The 25,226-nt window shown below is 39.3% G+C and overlaps 1 protein-coding gene across 11 annotated transcripts in view; it reads left to right on the top strand.

The window, feature by feature from the left end:
• The window catches only part of ST7 (suppression of tumorigenicity 7), a 247,719-nt gene that overhangs the window by 101,807 nt on the left and 120,686 nt on the right, over positions 1–25,226 (top strand). Inside the window, exon 1 of one of the 11 annotated variants that reach the window (XM_053218173.1) lies at positions 17,596–18,483. The exons of 9 other annotated variants lie outside the window; for them this stretch is intronic. In XM_053218173.1, coding sequence (XP_053074148.1) covers positions 18,465–18,483 — 19 coding nt within the window. In that variant the 5' untranslated portion in view covers positions 17,596–18,464. Of the gene's footprint in view, positions 1–17,595; positions 18,484–19,181; positions 22,573–25,226 lie in introns of those variants that run through there. One more of the 11 variants, XM_053218175.1, reaches the window with a different exon arrangement.

Here is a 25,226-nt window from a genome sequence, read left to right as displayed (position 1 = left end):
ATTTTACTTTTAAGTAACCTCTGCACCCAGTGTGGGGCTCGAACCCACGACCTGGAGGTCCAGAGTCGAATCCTCCTCCAACTGAGCCAACCAGGTACCCCTAAAGTTTTGTGGATTTAGAAACATAGAAAGAAGTACCTACTGGAATTTAAATGTCATCACACAGTGGACTTTCCAAGTAAACACTTTTGTGTAATTAAACCCTTCTCTTCCACTACCAGCTTGCCCATTTCATCCTAAACTTGATGTCTAGCAATAGACAATACTACTTATTTTTGTATTCTTTTGATTCATTATTATTATTGAAAGACTCCCCAACTTGTTCTTTCTCTGGGATCTTTGGATGCTCGCTGAGAGACACAAGTCTATGAGAGCGTCAGAATTGACATGAACCCCCTAGGTGTATGAGGAAGTAGAGTTTGGCTCTGGGTTTTCAGGGCGCCCCTCCTGAGCTGTTGTCTTGCTATAGATTTTAGACTCCTCCCCTCTGTGAAGTGTTTCTCATTTTCTTTGTCTGAAACCCTAGAGACAGATATGGGGATGGATGCCCTAGGCAGGTGGGACAGGCCAAAGCAGCTCATGCTGCAACAGTGAAGTCCTTTGAGGTCAATTTTGCATCCTACCTTTTAGTATATCCAGATTATTTTAGTATCAAAGTATTTAATTGTCATTTAATCATCAAATGAAATTGATGTCCTAGGATGGTATGGCATGTTTAAATTGGTGCTTCCTGATGTTTCATGCACCCCAGTTTGGAGAATCGTGGAACTTAGTGTGACTTTGGAAAATTTTTTTACCTAATTCTTAGTCCTTTATTTGAAATGGACCTGGTAGATACCAAGTATTTTCAGAGGATGTGGTGGTAGAATTTGGATAATTATTAACTTATTTCACCTGTCCAGTTCACAGTGTTGTGAATAGAGGTCAGACTGAAAGTCCAGAAGTCTGAGTTCTAGATTTGACTCACTATTAACTTGTGACATTGGATAGGCCCATTTTCTCATCAATAAAATGAGGGGATGAATCATAAGAGATAAAGAAGCGTTTTCCAAAATATGTTGTGTGGATTATTACTTTCTAAAGATATTTTAATGGTGGTTGCCAGGGGCTGGGAAGAGGGGAAAGTGGGGAGTTGTGGTTTAATGTAGCTTTAGAGTTTCAGTTTCGCAAGATGAAAAGTTCTGGAGGTTTGTTGCACAACAGTGTGAACATACTTAAAGCTACTGAACTATACACTTAAAAATGGTTAAGATGATAAATTTTTGGTATATATATTTTACCACAGTTGAAAAACAAGTATTCCAAGAGCTCTATCTACCCTTAAATGAGCATAAATATATTAAATTCCTTTCCTGGAGAGTCACAGTGTATTCAGCATGTAGAAGCTTCTGAGAAACCCTGTAGTAAAAAAAAAAATCTGTTTAACTTAAACCCAGTATTTCTCAGATTTACCCCTACCCCAATTAAACTAACATCTCTTAATATCTTATGAAACTTACATTTGGAAGAGCCCGTTTAGGAAGAGGTAATCTGAGGTCTTTTCTAGGTCAGGCATGTTACCATTCTTCAAAGATGTCATGTGATAATATGGGCTATTCAAAGTAAGGCCTAGATAGCACAATTGATAAAGATTAACTCAGGGCTTCCCAACCTTTTCCGCATCATGGCAGGCATAGAAAGTAATAATACTCAAATAACACAGTGGGCTAAACAGATAAGGTGGCTCAGAGCTGGGAGTTAACCTAATCAGCATACCAGTTGGATAAAGATCTGGTAATGAGATCTGTAAAAAGTTAACATTGAGCATGAAATGTCTTGTTCTTCAGATGTCATGTTCAGTTTGTGAAAGAGGTATTAAAGGCAAAATATACTAAGCTATGTTCCATTTGATTTTCCTTAAAAAAACATACTAAACTAAGTTCCATTTGCTTTTTCCTTGGCAACAGTTTCCACTTTAGGTAAACCAGAAACTCTCTTGATCTATGGTTATTACTGGCCTTTAGACCTAACTGGAAATCTCCAGTGGTGTGAGAGTGAGGATAAGAATTTTCTGGCAGGATAATACTCATCCACAGTTTACTTAATACACTTAAGTGACTAATTCAACAGTCACGTATTTTTAAAGTGAGAGCATATGTACTAATGTTATGAGCAGAATAGTTTTTATTAATGGGAAAACATTTTTTTCAACCTCATATTTCCTAGAAGAATTATCTGGGGCAGTGATATGGATTGGATATGGGGAAGAAAATCATATTCATATTAGTGCACTCTATTTTTTTTTTTGAGAGAGTGTGAGAGTAGGGGAGAGGGCAGAGAGAGAGAGAGAGAAAGAGAGAGAGAATATGAATCTTAAGTAGCTTCCACGCTCAGCAGAGAGACCAACTGTGGTGGGCTCGATCCCACGATGCTGAACTGAAATCAAGAGCTGGATGCTCAACTGACTGAGCCACCCAGGCACCCCAGTGCGTTCTTAAATATGGTGTAGAGCCACCCAGGTGCCCTGGTGCTTTCAGTGAAAGCAATACTTCACATTAAGACCTCTTAACTGAAGTCATCCTCAGGCCTCACCCTCTACCCTATTCCCCTCAGTTGCTGTTATTCTACAATATTATATCTTCTGAATGGCTTACTTAAAAATTTTAGCCTGAAGGAAGAAAACTAAGAGAACAGGTTAGATTTGAAAATGACCTACATCATTATTCATTTAGTGTTTCTCTTCAGCTCACCTGAAACAAAGATTAGTCATGATCTACTCAGTAATAGATGTTTTGATTTCAGAAATGCCAGATCTTCTCCAGATTATCTGTGCACATATTGCCATTTTCCCCTTAGAGTAACTCTTATTTTTGCCTTTATTCACTCTTTACTATTTTTCTAAGAATCCTGTTGGTTCAAGTTTTAAAACTAAAAATTGCATCCATACTTAGAGGCAGGGATCTACTGTGAAATCCCATTGACAACCTCTTCTGGGCTTTGGAGGCAGAAGTTTAATTACTACCTATTGGCTGAGTTTGATTTTGCACTTCTTTTTTTTCAATTTTTAATTTTTTAATGTTTATTTTTGAGAGAGAGACAGAGAGAGAGAGAGACAGAGAGACAGAGAGACAGAGAGACAGAGACAGAGCACGAGCAGGGGAGGGCAGACAGAGAGGGAGACACAGAATCTGAAGCAGGCTCCAGGCTCTGAGCTGTCAGCACAGAGCCTGACACAGAGCTCTGACTCATGAAGTGTTAGCCAAAGTTGGATGCTCAACCTACTGAGCCACCCAGGTGCCCCGATTTTGTACTTCTTGAGACCTGGGCAGACAGAGCTAATTCCTTCTGGCAAAGCAAGATACATGGGTAGGAGCCAGAATTGGGAAAGAGATGCAGCCACTGTAATTGGTCCAGCTTATGGGGTGGATGAAGGCAATGAAATGTGTCACATCAAGTCCAGAGTCCAGAGAAGTGCTCAGGCACTAAGGCACATGGTAGGCTATTGCAGAAGTGAGCTTCAGACTAAGAAAGGGGGAGCATAGTAACTAAAAGTCATAGGCTAATGATTCTCAGAAGTCAAGGCAGACTGTGCTGGCACCCACCAGGGAGCACTGAGACTGGCCTTCAGTTGTTGAAAACTAGGACTAAAGTGGGATGGAAAATTAGCAGGTTACTGGAATGAGACCTGGGGAGAAAAGCAGAAGAAATTCAGTAATAAACACTGGGAGAAATCAATCGGCTATTTAACTATATTGCTAGGCCTCCACACAGCCTAGTGTAGCATTTTAAATGAATGATGTAGGTCTGGATGTTCTGAAATAGAAAACTGTACAAGATATTAAGTGACAATGAAAATTATAGTATATTATATAACAGGTCTTTTTCTGGGGAAAAATATACTATCACAGTGAAAGGAACCTTGGGACGTGGTAAAGTAGAACTCTATTCAGATGAATGATACAGACACCTCAGGCATACTTTATGGAGACAGATATGTTGTTTGCCTTTTGTTTTCATTCTTCTGTCTCCCTAAGAATGTCTACAGTTATTGAATAATAACTGCCCAAAGTCGCCAAATGTCGTTGGTATTCCAGAAGAGAGGCAGAGTATCATGGAGGGCAGTGTGTAAGTGGTTAGGGGCACAAACTGGGTTTAAATCCTGCTTCTACCACTGACTACTTGTTTGAGTAAATCAGTTAACTTATCTGTGCTTGTTCTACTCTCTGTCAAAGGGGAACAATAGTACTTATTTCACACAGTAGTTATAAGGATTGGAAAATATTGTAAAATACATATGGCAGTATCTGGTTCAAAATAGGCTCCATACAAATGTTCGTTGAGCAAATAAAACACATCTTTTTGTCCACTTCTAGGAATCAGTCAGGAGCAAACCTCAGACTTTTCTTTCTATTTTTTGTAAATGTCTTTCTCTTAGGGCATTAAGGTTTTCTTTTAAAAGTACTGTTTCATGCAGTATTGAAAAAATATATTTAAAATTCTTGTTAGATCACTGATTGGATTTTTTACCTCAATCCTTCTGAAATTAAGGGGGGAAAATCACACTAGTTACTTTAAGCTGGATGTTTTATGCATTTGTCCTCTAATGGTTTGGTGAGTATTGTTAGCATGATGTCTTATATACAGTCAATCTAGTATCTCATTTGGATGGCTAGTCTTCATTCCCTCATGGAGAGTGCTTTCACAGTTAGGAAAAATTAAACCACACAAAAACTATTTCTGGGCTCCTGCCACACCCACACCATGAACTGGTCTGACAGAAGATAATGCAGTTTGCACCTTGTGAATAGCCAGCCCTGATAGGTACATGGAAAAGAAAAGTCATTAGATACCCTGCTGACTTCAAATAATGAAGTAGAGTGTTAGGCTTTTGTTGTAATAAGGCCTTGAGAGGCCTAGATCTTTGTAATGCCATCAGGTAAAGTTAAGGACAACAGCACTAGATAATAAATAAACAATGGTGTTCTAGTTAGAGTCCCTGCAAAATTTGGAAATTTGGCTTCTCCTGACATAGTGAGCTATACTTAGCTGACACATTTGTTTGTTGGTAAGTAGTGATTCTGTGGTGAGTAATGCTCTTTTTGTACTTGTACTCTTTGGTACAGATGTACAATTTCATAGAATGATTTCAAGTTAATTAGCATTGCAGCGGAACTATGAGATGATATCACATTTTGGGTTATTGAATGAATTTAATAATTTTAAGTACAGTTATTTCATTCTTTCTAGTTTAATTCTAAGAAACTGAACACTTAAAAATTATTTCTTGGTGAAGGTGATACCAGTGGTATGCTCATATGGTGAAAATAGTTCTTTTTTTTTTCTTTAAGTTTATTTATTTATATTGCGAGAGAGAGAGAGAGAGCATGAGCAGGGGAGGGTCGGGGAGAGAATCCCAAGCAGGCTCTGCGCTGTCAGTGCAGGGCCCAACACGGGCTTAATCTCATGAACCATGAGATCATGACCTGAGCCAAAACCAAGAGTTGAATGCTTACCCGACTGAGCCACCCAGGCACGCTGGTGAAAATAATTCTTACCTCTTCTTAAGGATTTTCATGAAAAATAAAGATGAAAGTAATTACTGTAAAACACATTGCAAATCTATTCAAATACATTCTATTCAAAAAAATTATACTGACTAGTATCCTTCATGTTTCTTAAGGATATAAGAACCCATAGTTTAAAGGTTTATAATTTTTTTTTTGAATAAGCTTTGTAATGTCCATTGAACTCATCATGGTGACAATTTTACTTTGCTCCATGGCAGAAGTTCTGGGAACTCTTTATTAGTGAAATGAGTCCTTTGGGATATGTGTTGCAAAGTTTGTAGTTTATAGCTTAAACTGTTTGCTGGATTTGTCATTAGAGATTTGTCATTTGTCTTAGAATTGAAAATGACCCTTAGGGTCCAAATGCTTCAATTTATTGATGAGAAGAATTAGCTCAGAGAGACATTAAGCTTTTGGCTCAAGAGAAAGCAAATCTGATCTCCAGATCTTTTCTAGGAAGAAGTGTTCCACTTTAGCTATAAGGAATGGAGGGACAGAAGGAAGAACTTTTAGTTGCAGTATGTTTATGTAATGGTTTTATACAACACTGACATAGAATCCAAGCATAGTTTGTAGCTCCTTGATGTTGAGAAGGTACAACTTGGCATTTCAACAATTTAATGGTAGAGTAGAAAAGATAAGAATTTCAAGAACTGTAATCATTCTTTTTACAACCTTAGTTTTAGGAGCATTGCTGATTAGATGTGTTAATTAATCTAGCCATCTGGTGACACAGATTAATTGCACTTATTGGGTTATTATATAAGCATTGTGAATCCAAGTCATCATATTACTTTTATTCTTTCTAATGGAATTATGCTATTATCAACTTATTACCATGCAGTAATTTACATTATTTAAACAATGCTGCTTAAAGCCCATGGTGAAGCACTGAAATTCATGCCCATCTGGAAAAGCTGAATGCCAAGAAGGATGCTCTGCATCAGGGTCATTCCTACTGTTATAAAGCATGGAAAAGACTGTAACAACAAAGGGTCATGGTTGTATGAATGCCTTTATGGGTGATAAAGTTTGAATTAGCATATGCAGGGTATTCTAAGACAATTAATGTCCATTCTGTTAGTTAATTGGTTGGGGTGAATTCTTTCTTAGTGTTTCATTTGCCTTATAATTAGCTGTAGCTCAGCAATTAAATCATGTCACCAGCCCACTGTGATACTGCAGGATGGTGCTAGTGCTTGGGTGGGTGGCACAGCTCCATGCAGACTGTGCATAGTAAATCAGACTTGCTGGCCTTTTTTTTTTAGGTTTATTTATTTTTGAGAGAGAGAGAGAGAGAGAGAGAGAGAGAGAGAGAGACAGAGCATGAGCAGGGGAGGGGCAGAGAGAGAGGGAGACAGAATCCGAAGCAGGGTCCAGGCTCCAAGCTGTCGGCACAGAGCCCAACATGGGGCTCGAACTCACCGTGAGGTCATGACCTGAGCTGAAGTCAGACGCTTAAGCGACTGAGCCACCCAAGCGCCCCCAAAGTTGCTAGCTTCTTAAATGGCTCTCCTTCTTGGGCTTAGGAACAGTCTTTTAAGTTAATCTGAGTGTTATCCATATACAGTCATAAATGTACTGAAATAAGCAATTCCATACAAGATTTTGACTGTACTAAGACTGTAGCATTGTAAACGTCAAAAATCTGTGATGAGCACTGGGTGTTATATGTAAGTGATGAATCACTAAATTCTACTCCTGAAAACAATATTACATTATGAATTGACTAACTAGAATTTAAATACAAATTTGAAAAGAAATCATTGTCCTCATATACCATCTTTCTGAAACTGGAATTCAGATACATATAAACATATGTAACTTTTCCTGTTTATTTTTCCTAGAAAACTTCTTTTTTTTTTTATTTTTTTTTCGACGTTTTTATTTATTTTTGGGACAGAGAGAGACAGAGCACGAACGGGGGAGGGGCAGAGAGAGAGGGAGACACAGAATCGGAAACAGGCTCCAGGCTACGAGCCATCAGCCCAGAGCCTGACGCGGGGCTTGAACTCACGGACCGAGAGATCGTGACCTGGCTGAAGTTGGACGCTTAACCAACTGCGCCACCCAGGCGCCCCTAGAAAACTTCTTAAAGATAAGAGAGTTTTGTTGCTCTTGTTGCAATTAATCTGTCAACTTATCCTTAAATATCTCATTTTAAACCAAAATAAATTGAAATATTCTTCTAAAAATTCTCCTAAGTTGCTGCTTTAGAAAATGTCTCATTCTTTGAAATAAAAAACAGATGTATTGGTTGTTTTTAAAATTTATTTTAATGTTTATTTACTTTTGAGAGAGAGACCGAGTGCAAGCCGGGAAAGGACAGAGAGAAGGAGACACAGAATCCGAAGCAGACTACAGGCTCTGAGCTGTCTGCACAGAGCCTGATGTGGGGCTCCAATTCTGGAACCTTAAGATCATGCATGACCTGAGCTGAGGTCAGATGCTTAACTGACTTGAGCCACACAAGCACCCTGTTTTTAAATCTGTATATATGTTGATTGGTTACCAGAATAATACTCAGATGTGTAAAAGATTTCAGACTGTAGAGAATGTAAAAAGTGTAAAATGAAAGTTCCATGTAATCCCACCTTCAAAGATTATTATTTTATGATTTCTAGTTTTATATCATGCTTTGAAAATATTTTATCCCCCCTGATTAAAAAAATGACATTGCAGGGGCACCTCAGTGGTTCAGTCAGTTAAGCATCCAACTCTTGATTTTATCTCAAGGCATGATCTTGTGGTTCATGATTTTGAGCCCCATGTTGGGCTCTGTGCTGATGTTGCCTGCTTGTGATTCTCTCTTTCTCCTTCTCTCTCTGCCTCTCCCCTGCTTGTGCTCTCTCTCTCTCAAAATAAAGGAATTTAAGAAAAAATTAGTAGAAAATTTCAAGTCTACAGTGAAGACAAAAAAATAAAATCGCTTGTAATTCTCCCATTCAAAGGTGAGCACTATTGGAATGTTTGCTTTGTATCCTCCATGTTTCTTTCTGTATTTAGAAACTGTACCTACATAGATAGTAAATATGTAATCTATGAATTTTTTAATAAAAGATGTCAAACTATTAATAGTTATATAATCTACTACTTATACTAAAATGTGATCATTTTTTGTGTCATTATAATGTGATTTTTATTTTTTTATTTTAGAGAGACAATGAGTAGGGGAGAGGGGCAGAGGGAGAGAAAGAGAATCTTAAGCAGGCTCCATACTTAGCACAGAGCCCAATATGGTGCTTGATCCCCTGACCCTGGTATCATGACCTGAGCCCAAATCGAGAGTCAGATGTTCAACCTGAGCCACCTGGGTGCCCACCCAGGAGCCACCCAGAGCCCAATATGGTGCTTGATCCCCTGACCCTGGTATCATGACCTGAGCCCAAATCGAGAGTCAGATGTTCAACCTGAGCCACCTGGGTGCCCACCCAGGAGCCACCCAGAGCCCAATATGGTGCTTGATCCCCTGACCCTGGTATCATGACCTGAGCCCAAATCGAGAGTCAGATGTTCAACCTGAGCCACCCAGGTGCCCCTATAGTGGTATTTTTTTTTAAATTTTTTAAAAAATTCGTTTGTTTGTTTGTTATTTATTTATTATTATTTAAATTTATTTAATTTTATTTTATTTAATTTATTATTATTTAAATTTATTTAAATTATTATTTGTTATTATTATTTATTATTATTATTAATCCAAACGCTTTGGGATGCAGCAAAGGCAGTCCTGAGAGGAAAATACATTGCAATCCAGGCCTATCTCAAGAAACAAGAAAAATCCCAAATACAAAATCTAACAGCACACCTAAAGGAAATAGAAGCAGAACAGTAAAGGCAGCCTAAACCCAGCAGAAGAAGAGAAATAATAAAGATCAGAGCAGAAATAAACAATATAGAATCTACAAAAACTATAGAGCAGATCAATGAAACCAAGAGTTGGTTTTTTGAAAAAATAAACAAAATTGACAAACCTCTAGCCAGGCTTCTCAAAAAGAAAAGGGAGATGACCCAAATAGATAAAATCATGAATGAAAATGGAATGATTACAACCAATCCCTCAGAGATACAAACAATTATCAGGGAATACTATGAAAAATTATATGCCAACAAATTGGACAACCTGGAAGAAATGGACAAATTCCTAAACACCCACACTCTTCCAAAACTCAATCAGGAGGAAATAGAAAGCTTGAACAGACCCATAACCAGCGAAGAAATTGAATCAGTTATCAAAAATCTCCCAACAAATAAGAGTCCAGGACCAGATGGCTTCCCAGGGGAGTTCTACCAGACGTTTAAAGCAGAGATAATACCTATCCTTCTCAAACTATTCCAAGAAATAGAAAGGGAAGGAAAACTTTCAGACTCATTCTATGAAGCCAGTATGACTTTGACTCCTAAACCAGACACAGACCCAGTAAAAAAAGAGAACTACAGGCCAATATCCCTGATGAATATGGATGCAAAAATTCTCAATAAGATACTAGCAAATCGAATTCAACAGCATATAAAAAGAATTATTCACCATGATCAAGTGGGATTCATTCCTGGGATGCAGGGCTGGTTCAACATTTGCAAATCAATCAACGTGATACACCACATTAATAAAAGAAAAGATAAGAACCATATGATCCTGTCAATCGATGCAGAAAAGGCCTTTGACAAAATCCAGCATCCTTTCTTAATAAAAACCCTTGAGAAAGTCGGGATAGAAGGAACATACTTAAACACCATAAAAGCCATTTATGAAAAGCCCACAGCTAACATCATCCTCAATGGGGAAAAACTGAGAGCTTTTTCCCTGAGATCAGGAACACGACAGGGATGTCCACTCTCACCGTTGTTGTTTAACATAGTGTTGGAAGTTCTAGCATCAGCAGACAACAAAAGGAAATCAAAAGCATCCAAAATGGCAAAGATGAAGTCAAGCTTTCATGTTTTGCAGATGACATGATACTATACATGGAGAACCCAATAGACTCCACCAAAAGTCTGCTAGAACTGATACATGAATTCAGCAAAGTTGCAGGATACAAAATCAATGTACAGAAGTCAGTTGCATTCTTATACACTAACAATGAAGCAACAGAAAGACAAATAAAGAAACTGATCCCCTTCACAATTGCACCAAGAAGCATAAAATACCTAGGAATAAACCTAACCAAAGATGTAACAGATCTGTATGCTGAAAACTATAGAAAGCTTATAAAGGTAATTGAAGAAGATATAAAGAAATGGAAAGACATTCCCTGCTCATGGATTGGAAGAATAAATATTGTCAAAATGTCAATACTACCCAAAGCTATCTACACATTCAATGCAATCCCAATCAAAATTGCACCAGCATTCTTCTCGAAACTAGAACAAGCAATCCTAAAATTCATATGGAATCACAAAAGGCCCCAAATAGCCAAAGTAATTTTGAAGAAGACCCAAGCAGGAAGCATCACAATCCCAGACTTTAGCCTCTACTACAAAGCTGTAATCATCAAGACAGCATGGTATTGGCACAAAAACAGACACATAGAGCAATGGAAGAGAATAGAAACCCCAGAACTAGACCCACAAACGTATGGCCAACTAATCTTTGACAAAGCAGGAAAGAACATCCAATGGAAAAAAGACAGTCTCTTTAACAAATGGTGCTGGGAGAACTGGACAGCAACATGCAGAAGGTTGAAACTAGACCACTTTCTCACACCATTCACAAAAATAAACTCAAAATGGATAAAGGACCTGAATGTGAGACACAAAACCATCAAAACCCAAGAGGAGAAAGCAGGAAAAGACCTCTCTGACCTCAGCCGTAGCAATCTCTTACTCGACACATCCCCAAAGGCAAGGGAATTAAAAGCAAAAATGAATTACTGGGACCTTATGAAGATAAAAAGCTTCTGCACAGCGAAGGAAACAACCAACAAAACTAAAAGGCAACCAATGGAATGGGAAAAGATATTTGCAGATGACATATCGGACAAAGGGCTAGTATCCAAAATCTATAAAGAGCTCACCAAACTCCACACCTGAAAAACAAATAACCCAGTGAAGAAATGGGCAGAAAACATGAATAGACACTTCTCTAAAGAAGACATCTGGATGGCCAACAGGCACATGAAAAGATGCTCAACGTCGCTCCTCATCAGGGAAATACAAATCAAAACCACCCTCAGATATCACCTCACGCCAGTCAGAGTGGCCAAAATGAACAAATCAGGAGACTATAGATGCTGGAGAGGATGTGGAGAAATGGGAACCCTCTTGCACTGTTGGTGGGAATGCAAATTGGTGCAGCCACTCTGGAAAACAGTGTGGAGGTTCCTCAGAAAATTAAACATAGATCTACCCTGTGACCCAGCAATAGCACTGCTAGGAATTTACCCAAGGGATACAGGAGTACTGATGCATAGGGGCACTTGTACCCCAATGTTTATAGCAGCACTCTCAACAATAGCCACATTATGGAAAGTGCCTAAATGTCCATCTACTGATGAATGGAGAAAGAAATTGTGGTTTATATACACAACGGAGTACTACAGGGCAACGAGAAAGAATGAAATATGGCCCTTTGTAGCAACGTGGATGGAACTGGAGAGTGTGATGCTAAGTGAAATAAGCCATACAGAGAAAGACAGATACCATATGTGTTCACTCTTATGTGGATCCTGAGAAACTTAACAGAAACCCATGGGGGAGGGGGAGGAAAAAAAAAAGAGAGGTTAGAGTGGGAGAGAGCCAAAGCATAAGAGACTCTTAAAAACTGAGAACAAACTGAGGGTTGATGGGGGGTGTGAGGGAGGGGAGGGTGGGTGATGGGTATTGAGGAGGGCACCTTTTGGGATGAGCACTGGGTGTTGTATGGAAACTAATTTGACAATAAATTTCATATACTGAAAAAAAAATAAAGATTAAAAAAATAAATAAATAAATAAAATAAAAAACCAGAAGAAAAAAAATGTTTGTTTGTTTGTTTGTTTGTTTATTTATTTATTTTTGAGAGAGAGAGAGAGAGAGAGAGAGACAGAGCATGAGCAGGGGAGGGGCAGAGAGAGGGAGACTCAGAATCCAAAGCAGGCTCCAGGCCCGAGCCATCAGCACAGAGTCCAACGCAGGACTCAAACTCACAAACCATGATATTGTGACCTGAGCCAAAGTTGGATGCTCAACTGACTGAGCCACCCAGGTGACCCCCTATAGTGTGATTTTTAATGGCTGCATACTGTTCTTTCATAATGGCATATAGTATTTAACCATTTTCTTAGATATTTAGTGTTTTGGGTTTTTTGCTTTTAAAATAATATATTTATAAATATATTTTGCCAAATATCCTGAAGAATAAATATATATAAAAATCCATTTTTATCTCCTTAGGATAAGTTCCTAGATGTGTGGTGATTTAAAAATAACAGAAATGTGCTAAATTCACATGTATAAACCTTCTAGAATGGACAAGTGAATGCACAGGGTTTCATCATAGTTTTAGGATGATGTTAGCAAGTCAGTTAGAAAATTCCACAAAATTTAAGGCTTTTAATTTATATAGATAATCTTCTAGATTTAATCATTCTGTGTTTTGGTATTCAAATCCTGTAGTTAAATGTATAATCACCACATTTGTGCAAGGGAAGACTGTGGTATATGTTTTAATACATTCTTCTTTATGTCCCTGGGTTTTATATCCATTGAATGTTTAGGACTGTGTATATCACACCAAATAAATTTAAAGTGAAAAAGAGCCAAACACAGGATTTATGGGATGCTTAGTAACAAGTATAACAAAGGGTATGGTGACTTTAGGATGCTTTAAATTTCTTTTTTGTTTTAGCAGACCTGACTGTAGGAGGAGAAAATATATTAGTTATTTTGTTTCAAAGTGAAAGAAAAAATAATTATAACTTGAAAATATGAAAGGATACTACTTCAAGTGTTGATTAGAACAGTAATTATATTATTAGAATAGAACCAAAGTTTTGTAGATACATTAACTGTAATAGCTACTGTATGAAAAGCTGTTATTTGGTGTCCAACATAGCCCTAGGAGCCTGCCACTCCAATTAATCCTCACTAAGGCTAGGATAATAGTATATGTATCATAGGCCTGAATACTTTGATTTTAGACATTAGACAGTGCTGTCTCTTTCTGTATAAAATATCTGGCCCTGATTTTATCTTGACCCATAGTAAGATAAAGGAACAAGATACAGAATAAAATAGAATACTGAATAGAATGCATCAGAATGTGCAGACATCATCCTTCATTGCTAATAATAGCCTTGAGGGAGAGTCAGTTATTTAACATGAGGTTTGTGTGGTAATGAATGGCTCAGCAATCAGCCACCATCCTCCCCTCACCCTCAACTCAGGAGGAAATCATTGCTAGGCCTGCATGCCCTAGACTGAGGCTGTGGTTTGGGGCAGCCTCTTGCTCTCAGATCCCAGAGGGCTCCCTAAGCCCAGCCATGAGGCCTGGCTTTGAAGCCAGCACCAGATTGCCATTTCAGAAGAGGCAGTGAACTCTGGAAATCTCAAAAAGCAAATCTGAAGTGTAGACATTTCTCTTTGTTTTGTCTCCCCAAATGTAGGGTCAGTTATCTAAAAGAATGGTATGTCCCCAAGGAGAAAGAGCATAGGCTTTGGGATCAGGTAGAATTGTGTTCAAGTTAAGGTTCAGCCGTTAATAGGGGTGTGTCCTTAGGTGAATCATTTAACCTCAATAAGCTTCAGTTTCATCTGTATAAAATGAGGGTAGTCAACTTTGCAGGGCTGTGGTGGGAATCAAATGATTAAAAACATGCATTAGGGGCTCCTGGGTGGTTCGGTCAGTTAAGGGTCCAGCTTCGGCTCGGGTTCTTTATGGTTCATTAGTTCCAGCCCCACATCAGGCTCTGTGCTGACAGCTCAGAGCCTAGAACCTACTTTGGATTCTGTGTCTCGCTCTCTCTCTGCCCTTCCTTCACTCTTGCTCTCTCTCTCATAAATAAACATTAAAAATAAATAAAAATACAAATATGCACTAAACACCCAGACTAGTGCCTGATATGTAGTAGCCCTCTCCACAGTATTTGTTGAACTGAAACAAGTGTTTAAAAGTATGGCTTGATAAGACTTTTTTTGTCCCTATAATGATGATGTTGGACATTTTGCAGATAATGATCTAAATGATATTGAAGGTGGTGCTTTTGCAAATCACTTACTGTACTTTCTTACTGAATAGTCATGTTATGTATTTTTTTATGCTGTAGTCTCTACATCTGTCAATTAGCATTATTTTATCTTAGCAAATTATTCCCAAGAGAAACTGCCTTTGCTGTTTTCATTAGCAGTGTGCTGCGTGTGCTAGTTTTTCTTTTTGTTTCCTTTTGTCAGTGCTGGGTTGGGGGGCGTGGCATTTAAAAATTTTTTTTCTATATTTTTTAGAATGTTATGGGCAAACAACCTTGAAAATTAATCCACTTTTTTCTTTTAAAATGTATGTGTTTTTATGGTATCACGATGGTTGGCCTTTGAGTGGTAATACCGTTTGTAATACAGCTAGTCAGAAGTGCCTTCTGAGTTTGTGGACAGGATTTCTTGGTATGAGGTTGACTGACTCAGATCAGACCCAGAACATTGACCTCATTAACCTTGGTATGATCCAACTGGAGATAAATTGCTCTAAGGATCTGTGCATTAGACATTTGCTAATTTAAAAAAAAAATTACATATGAATGGGTCATTCACAGTGAGTGGTGACAATGTCTGAAAACTATTTGAGATAGTAAGAATAGATTCAAAAGGGAGGGAGAGAAAGGCCATTTTAAGGGTTTGGGAGCATTTGTATTAGGGATGACACAGGGCATCTGGAAGTTAGATGCATCTTTTCATACATTATAAGAAAATTTCTTATTTCTATTTACTGTCAGTTTCTATTTACTGTCACCTATAGACCTTACTTAGAGCTGGGTGCATTTGTGATTTACCACTTATAATTTGCTGCCAGTCCTGGACCTGGGGAGATAATTTTAGGTGCCCTCTGGAATAGTAACCAGTCATTTGATGCAAATGCAAAGCCAAGTCTAGCTACTGGAACTGAAAATAATGAAGCCAGCCTTTGAACAATCAGGCCGTTGGAGCAGCTGAATACTTAAAATATTGGTCTGTCTAATGGTTTCCCCTGTGGCTTCTTATCTCTGTTGGTAAGGCATCCTCACCTAGAAAGAGACAGCCTTAATACAGCTTCCAGCAGACCATCTGTTGTGGGACAGCTTTTCACTCAAAAGAGAAGTAAATTAGTCATTAAACTTTTGGAGAATGTCATGAAAATATAAAAACCTAACTTAAAATTAGATTTGAATTTTACTGCCCCATGGCTTAGAGTTGCTTCTTTGGCTCAAACTATTGGCTTCCGTTGAGGCAAACTCTTCAGCTATATGTTAGCAGAAGGTTTCAAAACAAAGCAAGTAAATTAACAGAAAGTGCAAAAATCAGAATCAATAGAATAGAAAATAGATTTATTTTTATTTTGTATTTAATCGCACCTGATAAAACAGGAATATACATATTCATAAACTGTCAGGTTCAAAATGATGTCACTTAAGGTGCCATAATTCCCTCTAATTATTCTTTAAGATCTACATAAAAAGAAGAATCTCTGGGAAAGTAAACACATTTCCAAAGAGTAATCTTACGTCTTTAAAAGTGAGGTATAAGAATGAGCCAGTATTGGATTTCTTAGGGTGGATCTTGTTGCAGTGGAATAAAGGCTTAAATGTTATTCTTAACTCACTTACTAGCTCGTACAGTGCTATTTATATTTTCTTTCTTTTTTCAATGTTTATTTATTTTGAGAGAGAGAGCATGTGCAGGCTCAAGTGAAGGGACAAAGAGAGAGACAGACAATCCCAAGCAGGCTCTGCACGGTCAGTGTGGAGCACCACATGGGGCTCCATCTCACGAACCTAAGATCACAACCTGAGGCAAAATCTAGAGGGGGAGGCTTAACTGCCTGAGCCACCCAGACGCCCTTTATATTTTCTTTTAATTTAAGTCACACTTAATGATACATTCTTTTCTTCTCTTTCCTGCCAGACTTCCTGTAGAAGTAGCCTGTCCTTGCTGCCATAATTCCTTACCACTCACTGTCTTTAATCACTTGCAGTTTGACTTTGGCCCCACTTTGCCGACATTCTCCAGAGTCTCGCCCTTTATGTCACATTGTTAAGACCCACATACTGTTGAATTTACCTCTGCAAATCTGATATGCCCAACCTCCCACCGTGGTGGTATCGCAGGAGCTCCCCTCTAAGGTTAGTGTCTGAGCTGTACATTTCCCACATCACTTCATGACTTCTACATGTGTCTTATTCACATGGCTGTTCAGTGACTATTTTCTCACTGTCTCTATCAAAAGGTTGATTTTCTCGACCTGGCAGTTGAGCCAGCATAATCTCCCACTGCCGCTCTTCATCCTACCTATACTACTCCAACCCAATTCTTTTGTGTATGCTCTCATATCCACGCGGCATCTGTACTGTCTCTTTACTTCTCTCCAATCTCATGATAAAAGCTTATTCTTCTTTCAAAGCCCAGAAGGAAGGACATCTCATTTATTAAGTTTCTCTGATCCTTCTGACTAGAAGTAATATTTTCTTCCTCTAGATTTTATCTGTACCTCTCTTCTGATGTTTCATATTCCGTCCTGTGTTATTTGTGTGGGCATCGTATTTTACCTTCTCAAGGGGAGCATCAGTTTCATTATATCATTTCATTTACCAACTCCAGTGTCTGGTTCAATGTCTTGCACTTTTTGTAAGTTAATTACATTTTGGATAAATTAATGGCCTAGCTGGTATTAATACAGAGCACTTGCTGAGCAAGAATATAGGCGGTTATATCTCCACGGACCAGGCTCTGTGGCGGTTGCCCTGGGGGGAGGGGTGGATGGGGGGGTGGATTGAGAATGCACAGTGAATGCTTCCTGATTAGAGGTGCCCGGGGCCTGGAGAGCCATGTCTCTGCAGGGCTTCTGTCTTTTGAAGTATAACTGAGCAAGTGTTGCTCCCCTAGAGGCAGATATCTTTTTTCTTCCTTATGGTAAATACTTTATAAGAAACAGAAAGATTCAGGACGCCTGGGGGGGCTCAGTCGGTAGAGCATCTGACTTTGGTGCAGGTCATGGTCTCGCGGTTCGTGGGTTTGAGCCCTGCATCGGGCTTTGTGCTGACAGCTCAGAGCCTGGAACCTGCTTCGGATTCTGTGTTCAAATCTCTTTCTGTACCCCTCTCCCACTGCGCTCTCTGTCTCTCAAAAATAAATAAACATTAAAGAAAAAAAAAAAAAGAAACAGCAAGGTTCATAAGATGATCTTCAACCTAAATTAAAACATATTTTAAATGGCTAAAGTTATAAGACTTATAACTAGCCACTCTCCTGTTCCTGACCAGTGTATAGTTCCTCATTATTAGCCTATTTGTAAATAAAAGCAAACAGATAATCAGATCTTGCTTCACTCGCCCTTGAGGGCTACTGAGGTTTATATGTGACCGGGCTTTGGACAGTCCTTCGTGACTTGACAGAAGCAAGGACCAGGAGCCATGAAGACTGAACACTCTGATATAGTTTCCCAGATCACGGCTGAGAAAAGAAAGAAGGAATGTGCTCGTCTCTACTTCCTCAGTAGAGCCAAATGCCCAGTAAAGCAGAAATAGTATACCTGTGAAGTTGCCAAGGCAACGTCAAGGGTATAGAGTAGACAGAATGATTTATGAGAATTTCTTGCCATTTGGAATGGGCCTAAAATTATACTTCCATATCTTTTTCTCACAAGGATGAATTCCACAGAATTTATCAAGGGAATTATAATGCATAAAAACTTGAGATGTTATCAGAGCCCAAGGAGACTGGGGTGAAGGACAAGGAGAGGAGCAGCAAAAGCAACAAATGAGGAAAAGTGCTCACGGTGTGTTTAGTCTTCTCTTGAACTGATGCTGTGCCCAGATGTAAACAGATTTCTTGGGAACATGAAAATGTTGTGTATTTAAAGTGTGCCTAGAAAAAGGAAAGTCCATTTACTGGGGTAAAATGGAGAGGCTTGATTTCCATATTAAAAATTCTCTCAGCTTTGACTTTAATACTAGTGGATTTACAAAGACAATTACAGATCAGCATGTGGAATAACATGTTGTCATGGCAACAGAGGTTGAAGTTGTATTTTATTTATGAACGGTTGAGAAAGAAGCTCTTGGGCAGATAGAATTGGCATATGTTTAACACCCTTTCTGGGCATACTGCAGTTAGCCCCAGTTATCAGATGTCCAAACTGATTTTCACTTTCATGGACTACTACTACTATTATTATTATTATTTTATTTTTTATTTTTTAAGCATTTATTTATTTTCAAGAGACAGACATAGTGCGAGGGGGGAGGTGCAGAGAGAGAGGGGGACAGAATCTGAAGCAGGCTCCAGGCTCTGAGCTGTCAGCGCAGGGCTTGAACCCACCAATAGTGAGATCATGACCTGAGCGGAAGTTGGACGCTTAACTGACTGAGCCACCCAGGTGCCTCTAGTATTATTATTATTCTTTTAGAATTTATTTTATTTTGAGAATGAAAGAGTACAAGTGGGGGAGGGACAGAGAGAGGGAGGGAGAGAATCCCAAGCAGGCTTTGTGTTCTCAGTGCAGAGCCTGATGCAGGGCTTGAACTCACAAGTCATGAGATCATGACCTGAGCTGAAATCAAGAGTTGGACACTTAACCACCTGAGCCACCCAGGCACCCCCACTTTCATGAATTATACTTGATTCTATCTGTTTTATACTGCTTCCTAACAAATTACGACAAATATAGCAGCTTAAAACAATATACATTTATTATCACATGCTTTCTGTGGGTCAGAAATACAGGCACAGCTTAGCTGGGACTTTTGTGCTGGATCCTTTGTTTTTTTGTTTGGTTGTTTGTTTTTGTGCTGGGTCTTACAAGGCTATTATCAAGGTGTCAGTTAGGGTGTGATCTTATCTGCAAACTCAGCTGAGGAAGAATCTACTTCTGAGTTAATTCAGGATATTGGCAGAAATCACTGTTGTAGATCTGAGGTCTTCAGTTTCATATTGGCTGTTGGCCTCAGCCCCTAGAGGCTGCTCATAGTCCATTGCCACATAGGCTTCTCAACATGGACACTTTCTTCATTACACTGGCAAGGAGATACTGAGAGAGCATCTTACATATCTTTTTGCTAGAAGCAAGTCATATGTCCACCCAATTCAGGGGAAGGGAGTTACATGAACATCAGGAGGTAGGGGTCATTGTGGGTCACTTTAGAGTTTGTCTATCACAGTGTCATTCTGAGAAAAAGGGCAAGTTTTTTTTTTTAATTTTAAAAGCTGTGCGATCTGGAAATCTGTTCAAAATTAGCATATGTGCAAGTTAGATTATTAAAGTTTACATTTTTCATACTCTTGTCCTTTGGTAAATGAGGAAAAGAAGTGAAGTTGCAATTTTACTTAATGGAATCTGACAGGAGGGAAGAGAGGGGTTAGCAGGGTTGAAAGAACAATAAAATGAAAAAGAGAATATACCCTATTCTCACACAGAAAAATCCAAGCAATGGATTAAACTATTCCAGTGCGTTCCCTAACCCACTGAGTAAGGTCTGAGGTCTGAGAAAACAGTTTGATAGAAGTCTTCTGAAAGACTAGCATGTACCTTAATGCACTTTATGTAGACATGGGACATTGTATTTTCTGTAATTAAATCAGAAATGTTGCTATGCAGGGTGCCTGGGTGGCTCATTCTGTTAAGTGTCTCACTCTTGATCTCAGCTCAGGTCTTGATCTCAGGGTTGTGAGTTCAAGTGAGCTGGGTGAGAAGCCTACTTAAAAAGAAAAATCTGTTTCAGAAATGTTGCTTTGCATGAAATGGCCAATTTTCTGGTTTATTTTGATGTCCCTGTCTCAGGGCTTGGAAGGTATTGTGGCCTTGATGATTTGTTCTTTGTATTTAAAACATTTGTAAACTATCATGCTTGGGTTATAGGTTAGGCTTTAAAGTAGTTTATGTACTAAGCCACAAGGGGACTTGAAGGAAACTAAGGAACAAGATTGCAGGTTTCCATGTGGCCTATGGCTGAATTGATTGTTCCCACGGCACCTACAAAGGCGGAGATCAGAGATTTAGGGTCACATGGTAGACTTGGGGGATTCAATAATTTCTTTGCCTTCAAAATGGCTGCCTTCAAACTCACCCTCCAGTTTATTTCCACTTCCAGCAACTAAACTTCAGTTGAAAGGACCCTTCATTACTTGGTTCTTCATTTATTTTGTAGGGCATCCACGTGTCGCATAGGACAAAATCACGGTGCAGGTGGTTTACTTCCTGGGCTGTGGTCTGTACCCCAGTGGTCGGCACATAGAAGGGGGTGCACAGTAAGTGCTGGTGAACTGCTGCCAGCACTACTTTTACACAAATACGTTCCACTGAGTTTCCTCTGCTTTCTACAACTGGACCGGTATAAGGCGTCACATCACAAAAGAAGAGTAACATAAGACATAACTAACAACAGCAACAATACGTATTATCTGCTGAGGTTTGCTGTGTTAGGCACTTTATCTAGACTAACACATTTAATCCTCACAACAACCCTGTAACAAGCTAGATATTATTCTTATTGTATGGACAATGAAACAGCCTCAAAAGTAAAGATTTGTGCTTGCGTTGAGATAAATGTTCCTTTATTTACTAAGAAAAGTGAGCAAACCAGAGTCTCCTATTCCATAAGTGTCCTTTTAGTTAGGCTGTATTGTACATCTACTCATTGCATACATTTGTTAGTGAGAAGTCCTCCCTAAATAATTTTGGAGACCAAATGGCAGCGCACACCCTTACGTTTGAGAAATACAATTTGGACCCATTCTTATTTGTCTTCTCTGAGAATAGCCATTTGCTATCCATCAGTCAGTATTCCGTGTGTTTGTATGGCAGGCACTATAGAAAGTAGTTTCACACATTTAGCAGGAATTCCCCACTGGTGCCTCAGCAGACATGTGCAAGTCTGTGGCTCCTGTGCTGCCTTTCCCTGTCCTTCCAGGGGCATGCACCTGCCAGCCCCTGAGCTGCAGTACTCCATGCAGAATGCCCTACAGCTCTACCTCTCACTGTCTCTTCACCCCTGCAGCCACAGGCAACATATGGATAACTCCTGATTTATCTTACAAGTCTCAGACAGGAATATTTTTCTTGGCAGAAATTTTTCTTGATCTCTTAGCCCCTTTTCTAATCTGATGTTTGTGTATCCATTTCTCATTTCTTTCATATTTGTGTATCCATTTCCTTGCCTCCTTCACCCGTTGGATTGTGAGCCCATTGGCGGCAGGGGCAGTGCTCCCCAGCATCTGGCCCCGGGGAGGCATCCAGTGAGTCTGTGCTGAAGTTAGGAGGGAATGCACATTTCATCAGAGCCTCAGAGCAGCCCTCGGAGGGTGTGGGACCTTCCGAGGGCCACCACATCACAGTGGATTTCTCATTTACAGACCAAGTCTCCTAACCCTGGTGTCTTTCCCAAGGATAATGGCTTTACCTAAAATCTCTTCAATTTTTTTTCATCCAGCCTAAGTAAACTTCGTTTCTTTAGCTTTTCTTCCTAGGGACTTTATTTCTAACATAAGTGGTTGTGATTGTTATAACTTTTCCAAGTTTTTCTATTTCACTTGCCATATTTTAGAAAGGCAGTAAAAGGGACACAGGATAAAACAGACCCAGAATTTTGGGTGTTACAGACTTTATCACACTGCTTATTCAGTTCTTTCTAGTCAGTACCTCCAAGTCTTTGATGCTGCCTTAGCCTTTTCACTCCCGCCTGGGCTTCTCTGTGTGAAGTGAAGTATGTCTGAGGAGACAAACATAGGGTTGTGTGTTCACTCTGTTTTGCAGAAGGTCTTTTCCAGGAGCGTGGTTTGGGGATTGCTCATGCTCTGAAGAATCTCAGGAAAGGCTATTAATGTCCCGAGAGACAGAAATGTGGTTGGCTCCATTCCACAGGATTCCCGAGTAAGCGCTGCTCACAGGAGTGATCCTTTGCTTCTCATAGTTGACCTATTATCTCTTCTCTTCTGTGATCCAGAGAGGTCATTTAATTTTCTTTAAAAAAAGGTTTTTTTTAAGATTTTTTTTAACATTTATTTATTTTTGAGAGACAGAACGTGTGCATAGGGGAGGGGCAGAGAGAGAGGGAGACACAGAATCTGAAGCAGGCTCCAGGCTCCGACCTGTCAGCACAGATGTGGGGCTCAAACTCATGAGCCATGAGATCATGACCTTAGCTGAAGTTGAACGCTTAATCGACTGAGCTCCCAGGCACCCCAATTTTTTTTTAATTAAGTAATATCTTTGCTCAATGTGGGGCTCAAACTCACAACCTGGAGATCAAGAGTCTCATGCTCTACCCACTGAGCCAGCCAGGCGCCCCTAGGTCATTTAATTTTCAATCCATGGACCCATCCTTCCTACCTTGTTTCTTCTCAGGGCCATGCTTCATTCCTTCCCATTTGCTCATTAATTAAATAAGAAGACCGTACTGAGTTGAAGTTCAGCATCATCAGAACGCTCCACGATTCAGTTCCTGAGGTGCTGCCCCTGAGTAACTCATGTGGTGTTTCTGAGCAGTGACCTGTTGGGAGTGTTCTGCTGGATCAGATGAAAAGCCTTCTGATTTATTAATTGTTGTCTCTGGGTTGAAATAAGACATTACTGAAATTATATGAATCTATTCTTCACAAAGCTAGAAGTCTGTTTGTTTTTGAATTTGTTTTGCTTAGCCCCAGCTGGTATAGAGGAGACAGTGATGTGTCTGTAAATTTCAGGAGAATCCCATTTACGTTTCAAAGAATAAACTCCACAGTTTCCTGCTCCAGTTTTTAGGTACTTTATCAGGCCCTCATACGTCTTAAAAAATAATTGCTAGTGGCCATCATTGCTGATGAAACTAGGCAAGGTGTTCCTTGTTTTAAGGTGGTCTGGTCTGCAATGTGCAGCCCTTCTAGATTAACGAGGGAATCTTCAACTAGACTCTCCTCTCTGTGTGCCTACCTGCCTTCCCCCCCTGGTGCTGCAAACACCAGTAATAAGATTACAGGGAACTTATCTTTAAAGGTCAGAGGTAAAAATAAATACAGTATTAAAAGCATCCATCTTTTAGTATCATTTATTTAGAGTTCTTCTCCTTTTACAATGAAAGGCTTTCCATTTGCTCTTTTGTTCTTTCATGCTTGTCAGCATTATCTGCCTGCCCCTGTGATGCCGCGAGTCAGAGCTTGGGAGGCAGGACTGCTGGTGTTCAGGGCTTTCCTCGTATCCAGCTGTGAAGTAACATGAATAAGAATATTGACCTCATGGAGCTGAAATGAGAATTAAACTCTCTAATATGTGAAAGTGCTTTGTTACTAACTTTAAAAAGTGTTGATATTTGTGCCCAGAATTGCCAAGTGCCAGGTCTTAGTGATGTGAGTGAGGATGTTCAATAAGACTATGAGGTTAATAGATTCTTAAATGAGCACCTTCCGCTCTCTTAAGTGAGCACCTCTCCTTCTCTCACTTCTCTATGTGTGTCTCTTCCTTTTAATGACTTCATTATCTTTCCCTACTCTAGTAGCTTTCTACAACTGGATATAACAGAGAAGTACCTTTTAATTATTAATCACTGCTGCTATATAATCTTAAGTAAAACCAAATGGGGACAGTGTTTAGTTTAATCTCTTTAGAAAACTCATGTATTGTTTTTTTTTTTTTACACTGATCAGTTAGCTATTGAGTCTTTTGCCCACAGTGGATTCAGTGTTTTCAGTAGAAAATCTTTACAACAGGGCTACTAAAGCACTTCTAATTCAGGAACATCTTTTCTCTTTCTTGAAGAAATGGATTTCATAGAATTTTATACTCACTTTGTCCCTGGAAACCTACTGAAAAGTATATCATGGAGATATGAGAGTTCATCGCTATAAAATAAAGCAAATACTATGTTTTGGTGACTTTTTAACAAATAATGGGGAGGGGCTGCCTGGGTGGTTCAGTTGGTTGAGTGTCTGACTCTTGATTTTGGCTCAGGTCATGATCTCAGGGTCATGGGATTGAGCCTTGCATCAGGCTCTATGCTGAGTTTAGAGCCTGCTCAAGATTCGCTTTCTTTCCGTTTGCTCCTCTCTCATGTGTGCACATTCTCTGAATGAATGAATGAATGAATGAATGAATGAGTAAATGGATGGGAATGTGGGGTCATTTATAGTGTAAGGATGGAAATTTTGAGAATTTTAGACACTTCAGAATTCGACCTGGTTTAATTTTTTTCTTTTAAAAAATCTTCCTTTTTCCACTAATGTGCTCAGGAAGGGACAAATCACTATGTCTTTGGGTTTTTTAATGGCCAAGCAAACCCACCCTTAACTCAGCTGTACCCCTACAGCCCCAGACTGATTGCTTCTTCTGTGCCTTTCTCTATTTCTCCAAAAGAATCCTCTTAGTCAAATTGTGACTATCAACTGAGCACATTATGTTAGTTCAGACTCTTGAGATTACAACTGACAGCCCACAAGTCAAACAAAAAAATTCATTTAAGAGGAAGCACCGGGAAGGATGGTTGGTAGTCAAGAAGGATGGAATTGGTGCATCCTTCTACATCTGTTTCTCTGTAAAGGGTTGACAGTTCAAGC

Source organism: Acinonyx jubatus, chromosome A2, assembly GCF_027475565.1.
Source record: "Acinonyx jubatus isolate Ajub_Pintada_27869175 chromosome A2, VMU_Ajub_asm_v1.0, whole genome shotgun sequence".
NCBI lineage: Eukaryota > Metazoa > Chordata > Mammalia > Carnivora > Felidae > Acinonyx > Acinonyx jubatus.
Note: the sequence above shows the minus strand (reverse complement) of the source record. Positions and strands in the feature narration are given on the sequence as shown.